General features: G+C 41.6%; 1 protein-coding gene across 1 annotated transcript in view; it reads left to right on the top strand.

Annotated features, from left to right (window-relative positions):
- Nucleotides 1-5,177: 5,177 nt before the first annotated feature.
- LOC134000169 (protein shisa-8) overlaps nt 5,178-9,537 on the top strand; it is an 85,856-nt gene continuing 81,496 nt past the window's right edge. Inside the window, exon 1 of the mRNA XM_062439505.1 lies at nt 5,178-5,743. Coding sequence (XP_062295489.1) covers nt 5,178-5,743 — 566 coding nt within the window. The remainder of the gene's footprint in view (nt 5,744-9,537) is intronic.

Here is a 9,537-nt window from a genome sequence, read left to right as displayed (position 1 = left end):
TAAAGAGGGGGATGTGGATTGAAGCGGCAGCAGCAGAGGTGGCAGGTGACGGTGATGATGAGAAGGAAAGGAGGTTGGCTTTGAGGAAGCATGTTTACCCTCCTTAACTTTTCTATCAAATTTAATGAAGGGTGAGGAGTAGAGGAAATGAGAGGAGAGGGAGTGAGGAAGACAGGTGGAAGATGAGAAGAAAGTAGAGGAGAGAACAAGGGCATGGAACAAAAGAAAGGAGAGGAGTGCCAGGGAAAGGGGAGGAGAGGATGTAAGTGGAGAGAAAAGGGAGAAAAGAGCAGAGGACACTAAAGATGGAACAAATAATTTTATTGTTTTGTGGCTTCATCAACATGTGGAAGGACGATCTATCATAAAAAAATACACCAAATACAGCCAGCTGCTTTTAAATTAAATACAGTATCAATGTGTCCATGTACCTAATACTTGTGAAACATGTGTTCTATTAGACCACAGCCAAGCAGAGAGAGGGAGAGAGTGAAATGATTTAAGACAGATCTCCCATTCAATGTGTATTCTCTGCCCTCCATCTCTCCCCCAGGACTTCTTCTTTCATCTATCTCATCTCTCCTTCCTTCCCATCATGCTTTTCAGCCAACACCTTTCGCTCTGATGTCTCACTGCCTCTTTGAGCACTGAGAAACATTGTCCTGTGTATGTACGTGATAGTCTGCCAATCTTCATTCACAACAATTTTCGTTTTTTTTTTTTCTCTCTGAAGGAATGATGCGCTTTCCGTTTGAGAAAGTGGGCCGAGGATTCTTTAATGGCAGACTGGAGATTGTCTGCAGGGAGGAAAAGGATTAGTTGATTTATGGCACATCACATACTTTAGTGTGAAGTCACAGGAGCACGCATCTCCATATGCTAGTGACTGCCTGAGTTGAGAGTGCATCGCTTGTGCTTGTGTGTATTCTCGACATAACTTCAGATGCATTTTGCTGAAGATTTTAAGCAAATTTAGGCCGAGAGGGTTGGACAGAGTACAAGCAGAAAATGGAGATGATCCAGGGGTACTTGCAGGAAAAACAACAACAACAACAAAAACTGTGTGGCTGAAATGCACAAAAGAGACAAGGTCTGTGCTGAGAAATGTAAAAAAGGAAACATTAAAGAAAAAGATTTTGACGGGGAAATTAAAGAAAAGCTTTTATGCAAAAAAGTTTGAAAATAAATATTTAAGATGAATATATTGTCAACCACTTAAAAACAGAATAAAATATTAAGCAGCGTTTCCTTTGCTGCTTTTTTCCTAGTGTTTTCTGATGAGGTTTGCCCGGTTCATGGTTACACCCAGAGGCACTACTTCTTCTTATTTCTCTTCTTTAGAATCTAGTTCACATTTAACATTATATCTGAGATTATTCAAAATTCATAACATCTTTCTTCTCCATTTCCCCCCTCTCTCTACATCCATAGTATATTTCCTAATTTCTGAGGCTCTTTCTCTCTCCAGCATTTTCTCTGAATAATGTTCCCCTCTCTCTCTCTCTGTCTGATATGTCACTTTACCTCGAGGTGGCTTTTCTTTCTTTTCTCCTACCTGTCTGCACACCCTTCCCATTCATCTATATTTTTCCCCCCACATCCTCCCACTATCCTTCTGTCAGTTCCTATTCCAGTTGCTATCCCCATGTTTCTTAATCCCTGTCCCTTCCCTACGATAATTCCTCTCCTTTTTCCCTCCCCTGCTCCTCTCTGTCAAGCCCCTTCCTCTCTTGCTTTCTCTTTAGCAGCCGCTCCACTGTCCTCTCCTCCCCTCCCTCTCTTCCTGCCTCAATCTCTCCGCTTTTTTTTCTTTCACTCTGTTTATCTCACTCTTGCTTCCTCCTTCCCTCTCCTCCTCCATCCATCTCTGCAATCTCTCTCTCTCTCCCTAAATCAGCCCTGATAGACTGCAGCACCACACATGTTCCAGACATGCGCCACACAAAGATGAGGATGTGCAGAGGTATTAGCGCAGTTATTACGCACAGACACAAACACTCACCAAGCCACACACACATACATACACAAAACATGCCACACACATGCACATGCAAGCATGCCTGCACATTACAAACTGCTACTCAGTCAGCACCACTGCTCTTATTTGTTGGATTGACAGGCATTTTGGGAAAGGAAAGTAGCACATGGGGTAAAAGAAAAAGAGACAATCAGGGGGAGGATGAGAGGAGCAGGGATAAAAGCTCCATACTAGTGGGTGAATGGAACAAAGAAGGTAAGGGCACGAGAGGCAGCCAAAGCAAACTGAAAAGGTTAGACAGACAGGAGAGATGAATGGATTAAAAAAAGGCCAGAAAGGGGGGGAAGCGCTGGGGAAACAGGACAAGGAGTGAGCCAAAAAGAAAACAAAGATATGGGACAAAACTGAGAGAGGAGAGTGTCAGTGACACACAATGAAAGAGAGTGAAAGGGAGAGTCAGCAAGCAAGAGCTGCGCTCATTTGCCCACAAAAGGTATCAGTGTGTGTGTGTGTGTGTGTGTGAGAGAGAGAGAGAGAGAAAGAGAGAGAGAATGAGGGGAGGAGTGAGGGAGAGAGGGAGGAGTGAGCGGGAGAGGGAGGAGTGAGCGAGAGAGAGCGTGTGTATGTGAGACATTATCATCCAGTCCTGACAGAGAACAGCAGCGGCGGCGGCAGCAGCGCGAGCATCACCAGTGGACGGGATACAGACGCACTGAGCAGACTGAGGCTACAAGAAAAAAAGGGAATAAACACTGATGAAGATGAAACAACAAAGGGGGAGGATGGAATTAAAAAAAAGCATTTTATTGCTTCTGGTTTTCCTGTCTCTTCCCACTTCTGTTTGGAGCATCCCACAAGCAGAGCACCAGTGAAAACACATACATATGATATATATATAAAATTCCTATACATATATATCAAATTATGCCTGTTTTCATAGAAGCTGCAGCCGGACAAGGACTGAATTGACAGCAGAGTGAATCCATTGCATGAAAAATTGGATTGCATTTGCCTAAAAACTGTTGCATATTAATGCATTGAGATTTTTTTATCCATTTTTTTCTCAGTGGGGGGTAAAAAGACAAAAAAAAAACATTGCAAAGGGAAAATTTGAAAACCTGGCAACTGAGTAGTTGAACCAACAACAATAACAACCACAAAGAGCTTCTGCTGCAGTCCTAGATTTCCAAGGGAGCTTCTTTTGAAAACAGGATATTTTTTGATCTGCCCTCGGTGCAACACCGCTGCTTGGCTGACGCATCTCCACTTGTCTCTCTTGTCCGTATGGGCTGGGGAATATTATTCCAGCGAAGCTTGTGCAAGTGCAGAGGGCAGTCCACAGGCTTTCTGACCCCACGCTGATATTTCCTCAGCTACGACAAAATCCCACAGCCCATCTCGGGCTGAGAGGAAAGAAAGGGTGAGGTAAGTTGTAGGAGAGAGAGAAAGAGGCACTAAAGAGAGGATAGGGGGTAAACAAAGAGACACAATCAAGAACTGAGTCAAAAGAAAAATAAAGAAGGAAAAAGAAAACCACCAAAAATCCGTTATGTGGGACACTCCACTCACCAAGTAATTCCAGCCATTTATCTTTTTTTCTCGCGTCTTGGCTGCAGCAACACAAACGTGTTAAGATCAGAGATTCAGTATCACAACATTAGCCCTCCCCCTCTTCTCCTCCCTCCTCTCCCTATACGCCTTAGCACTTGTAGGACAGGGAAGAGAAGGCTGATAGACAGAGTACCGAGCTGGTGTCCTGGCTCTGTTAGAGATCCTGGGCTCCTTGGGATAGGAGGGGTTTCAGAGGAGCGTGCGTGTGGAGCAATAGCAACAGGAGCCCTGCACACACTGATCACTAAAAGCCACTGGACTCCTTGTGTGTTGCTTAAAAGCTACAGACTTACACTGACAGAGCACTGTCACCAGGGGGATTTGAGCTGTTTGTGAATGTGCGCGTGAGAAAGTGTGTGTGTGTGTGTGTGTAAGACGGGAAAAAAACGCCTCAGGTGCAAGGGGAACGCTTTTGGACCGTAATCATCATAGGATTTCCGCTTTTGATGAGAGCCTGGAGTCATGTTTTAAAGAATAGTTAATACCTGTTTGTTCTTTGGCTGGAAATTGGAAATAAATATTTAATACAATTTGAGAAAGAATATCTGATATCACTCATTAGAGACTGAAATTCTGGAGGTACAAGGCAGGAATAACGTTCTTCAAAGTGGACCAAGGTGGCAGCAAAAAGATGCCCACCACTAAAATAAAAAAGCTGCCTTTGAACAGTGACATTGACAGTAGGAGGATGATAGACGCAAGTTAAGCTGAGAGGGGCAAGTGGAGGAGACAGACAACTCCAGTGGAAAACAACGCACTCTGGTCAGTTTTCCTGGACATCAAGAACTGATTTCACTCCAGCTTTGAGCATTTAGAGTTGTTTTCAACTCAGGAATAAGAGAGGAAAAAAGCCCATGACTATCTGGGAGTTTGAGAGGAATCTTCTTTTTCTGCTGGTGCCATCAGGAACCCAGAGTTCTCACTTTCACGGATTATTCATCCACTCAGCGGGGGGAGTGTATTGCTGGAAATGCCAGAGGCAAGTTCACTCGTAGGTAACACGCCCTCTTAAACTGGATTTCCTCCCAGCCACTGGATTTGGACTGGTCTAAAATCGCCTCTGCTGTCTGCTGATGACATATGGTATTGTGAAAAGGTGACATTTTCTGATATTTGAGAATATTTATTTGCTTTGATAAACACACCTACACACATACAGTACAGTGAATTGCCAGGGACTGTGATGTGTCTGTGCATGTGAGTGCCTGCTCACAAGGGACTCATTCACTCCTGTTAGGAGCCTTTTGAGATGGGAGATTGATTTCTTTCACTCACTTGTTCCTCTGCCTTGCCTTGACGGCAATTTAGCTCTCTGTAACTGTGTGCAGTAGTAGCTCCCACAACAGTAATTGAATGCTCTTTATTTTTCCTCCTGGCATGAATACAAGCTCATTTGAAAACTCCCTGGATGTATCCAAACTGTTGTCTTCTCTCACTAATATCTCAATGATTTCTCTGGATGAGAAGGGTATTTAACTTACATATTTCTCGGTTGTTTTTTAAACCTAGGAGCTTTAATTTTGGCCTATCATTAACAATTACACAACAGCACTGAGCCATCACAAGACATTGGAGTACAGGATCCAAGATGGCCGCCAATATGCATCCACTCTTGGTGAGCTTCTCATTGGCCATTCTTCTGGGTTTGACCTCTCTGGGTGGACTGAATGTGCGGCATTCAGGTCAAGCTTTGGCCCAAGTCTCTACCAGCAACCAGACAACAGAGCCTTCTGTGTTACCAGAAGCCACATTGGCAACACCAACACCAGCTGCGGACGACCAAACAGCTGCAAACAATGGTGGCCGTTGCTGGGGTTACTACGATGTCATGGGCCAATGGGATCCACCCTTTAACTGTAATGCAGGTATATACTTGTTCTGTTGTGGTTCCTGCTTCTACCGCTTTTGTTGTCAGTTCAAAGTCCACAGTTTGGACCAGACTTCCTGTTCCAACTATGACACACCTGTCTGGGCAAACACCGGAAAACCAGCGGAACCCGTCACAGAGGTCCAAGAGGAACCAGACCGAGATCGGACCCATATGATCGTGTATATTATCTGTGGAGTGGTGGCCATCATGGTGCTGGTGGGGATTTTCACCAAGCTCGGGCTGGAGAAGAGTCAAGGAGGACAGACTGACATGACCAACTCCAGGTAGGAACTGAGAGAGCTGGATGGATGTCAGAATCAATTAACTAATTTACACAAATATGTGTCTGAATCTCATTTAAAATCAGACACTAATAACTTTCCAACTTATTTACATTTATTGTACACAATACACATTTTCTACATTTGCCTTTTAAACATCTTGTAGAAGGGAAGGGAAATTATTTATTTAACAGCAGGATTATCAGTTACATAACTTGTTACATTACCTTTAAAGAAGATGTATCATGCACATACTGCGGTCTATATTTCTTTCTGGAAGTGTCCTGGAATATATTGGCATGATTTACAGTTTGAAAGACTATTTTTAAATAGTTGTCAGATTTTGCCTATTTTTCTTATTATGTAGTCAAACTACAAATCTGTCAAATACATCAATACATTTTCAAGCCTGAATCCAATCCAGTACATGCAAGTTGCAAATGTCAGCAGCAGTGGAACAACTTTAGCAACAAATGGATGGCCGTTCATGGGCATGCATGAACAATCTGTCAATTTAGGAATTTTGGCTATGCTTAGTGTTAACATCCTGCAATACCCATCCAATATTATAAAGGTATATAAATGACAGAAAATAACAAAAAGCATTTTATGTCCCCTTTAAACAATTTGGAATCACACATCATAGCGTGGAAACAGAAAACAAGAGTGGTTTAGATGTACAGTATGTATTAACCATAAACAGCTAGCTTAATGTTAGCTTCACTAACTGCACTTAGCATGTCCGAAGTCCTGCCCTCAAAGTGAAGCTATGGGGTTCTAATACCCTTCAAACAAAAAACTCGGCTGACTAAAGGGGGGATGTTAGCAAGCCCGTTAACAACATTGAATACATAAATAAGTAAATAATACAATGTTTGGGTTACTGTCTTAGGGTAACCATATTTTCAAACTCCCAAACCTAGACCCTTTAGTGTACTTAATGCATGCACTTATACATGCACCATAGACATTTTCCTCATGATAGGGGACAATTATAATATTTCTATATTTGAAATATAACATCAAAACAACTTTAACTTACATCTTTACAATGCTATGCAACAAGGTGGTCATTAGTTTACAAAGATTAAAACATCCAAACAAACAAAAAATCACAATTGCAACTCGTTAATAGCAAAAACCGAGAAACAGCCTTTAAAGAAAGTTACTTTTAAGAAGATTGCTGGGTACATTACGCTTTGTAGTCTTTCGTTTTAGTTGTCTTTCTGGAGCTCCCAGTAAAAACCAATACTTTTATGCTCTTTCATATCAGCATTTCCATCGTGAGCGACCAAAAAACATACTCTTGCGATCTGTGCAGAACGCAGCATTGTGGTTACCGGGTACTTTACAAAGGAACGAGTAAGCCTCCTTGACTCTTTAGAAAAGAATGACTCTTTTTGACATGACAGCTAACTGTTAGCATTCTGACAGGTTCTTACAGAAAGAGCCATTGGCTAGCAACAGCCTTGACAACAACACATTGACTGACACACATACAGAGAAATCAATGTTGAATTCAGACTCCCTAGCATTGTTTATGTTTTCATATAAGTAAGGTAATAATGAGTGTGACAGAACAAGATAAACATCTATGTAAGTGCTGAAAACAAGTATCATTTTATAATTATTATTTTAATTGTGGTGAAAACTGTGACAGTTTGTCAGTGAATGTTGAAAACCGCGACACTGAAGTGTTTTACAGATATTTGTCGGGACTTGGGACACACAGCTTAACGTCTGGTCACCGTGGGTTACTACAGTTTTTCCCACACCCCAAACTAACAAGTCACCCCTACTTGTCAGATCATCATATTAGTACTGTGACTAACTGCAATGTAATTACTGATTTTTTAAATATCATCCTTAATTGTTACCGAAAAAGTAATACCACTACATAGTACTGCATACAGAACAACTTGAGAAAAATCTGAAATTTAATTTAAAAACCTGAAATTTGATCTGCATAGAAATTTGATATAGCACTGTGTTTCTATGTGTGTTAATGTAAACGTATGTAGAGAGTAAAAGGAAGCAGGATGTCTGCATGTGTAAATGTTCTTGTGGTCTGTCTGGGAATATCTCTGTGTATGTGTGAGAGGGTCACCAGCTGTGTAATGAATGAAATGAGTGAATCACATCGGGGTGATAATGAGTGTGATGTCTGTTTGTAATCATGAGGGTGCAATGGGCAGAGTGACAGAGCAGCAGAGGAAGGGAGTGAACCGAATGGAGGTCAGGAGGGAGGATGCAGATTTCAAAGGACAGGTGTTAAGTCAGGTGAGCAGGGAGGAGTTTTGGGGAAATTATAGCACAGTTGTATTGTGTTTTCTTTGTATTGGTATAGCAGTTTCACATTGATGGGTGATTGATTGTGCTGTGACACAACTATGACTGTGGCAATGTTTGGCCTTCAGTGAACAATGAGAAGAGAGAGGGTGGTTTTTTGGAAGGGTGGAATATTGAGCCGATCTGACTGGAGTACAGCCAACGGCTAATTCTAGTGCAGGGAACAGGAGTGTGTGTTGGTGTCTGTGTGTGAGAGGGGGAATGAGAGAGACAGCGTGTGTGTGTGTGTGTGTGTGTGTGTGTGTGTGTGTGTGTGTGTGTGTGTGTGTGTGTGTGTGTGTGTGTGTGTGAGTGTGCTGGGTGTGACCAGTCAGCCTATCGGGTGTTAAGAGTCGGACCAGGGGGGCTCTTTTAAAATCCTGTCATTACCGGATCTGCTCTCAACCTTCCAGAGCAGGATAAGAAGGAGAAGAGGAGGCGGAGGAGGAGGAAGAGGAGTGGTTCTATGGGGAAGGAGGAAGAGTAGGACAACACTGGACATCAGCACTCATTAATGTTATATTATATGTTAATACTGCACTGAGCCATAAAACAATGAAAGCTGGCAGGTCTTGGCACATTTTACTCCTGGAATCAAATTAATATGTGGGTTTTAATACTTGAGTGAAGTGATTATTTGAGGGGTAGTTCTGAATTCTAGTTGGCTGTCTTCACCAGATACAGGTCACACTGTCAAAAGAAATGTTCAGCATTTGTCTTGAGCTTTCCCAGAGGTGACATATGTATGCCTCCAATCAGCAGGACAGATGTTGGCAAGCATCTGTCCTGCTGAAGTGTCCTAGAGCAAGACACTGAAACTCTACTTACTTGACCGTTCATTTTGACCTTCGGGGATGAAAACAGGTTTGTTCTCCAAGTGGACATAAATAAGATAGGCCATTGAAATAATCATTATGAATCCTCTTTAGAATTAAGTAAAAAACTTACTACAAGTTCATATTAAATCTTGAGAGTGTAAGCTGACAAAGAGGATGAATGAAGGACTATTTCTTAACAAACAAACAAATGTTTTACTGGAAAAATGAAAAGATTTAATTTAATGCTGACATACAGAGACCTGCAGTGTTATGATATTGCAAAACATATTACGGCATTATATCTGAACCTAAATTCTGAGTGCACAATGGGACATTTATGCATATAAAACTATATTTTGTATGCAGGTAAGTTGTAGTTACAGAAACATTCTGCAAAGGAAAACGGAATTTAAATAAAAATAAGTTGAAATTACAGCACAATGTAACAGTTTGCATGCAGAGTGAGTGTGCAGTAAAAATGAGTGACAGACTGACATTGTGTGCTTAGGTAGATAATAGCAAACACATTTGAGCTTTGTTTGCTCAAATATCTCAATATAATATATGTGCTTACAAAAAAGTTTTCTTTGCTCAAAATGTTTTATTTCATGCTCAGAATAGAGGCATAATTATATTTCAATAGAGTTCGGA

Source organism: Scomber scombrus, chromosome 18 (genome assembly GCF_963691925.1).
Source record: "Scomber scombrus chromosome 18, fScoSco1.1, whole genome shotgun sequence".
NCBI classification, from domain to species: domain Eukaryota; kingdom Metazoa; phylum Chordata; class Actinopteri; order Scombriformes; family Scombridae; genus Scomber; species Scomber scombrus.
The sequence above is the reverse complement of the archived record's forward strand: the minus strand, read 5'-3'. Positions and strand labels throughout refer to the sequence as shown.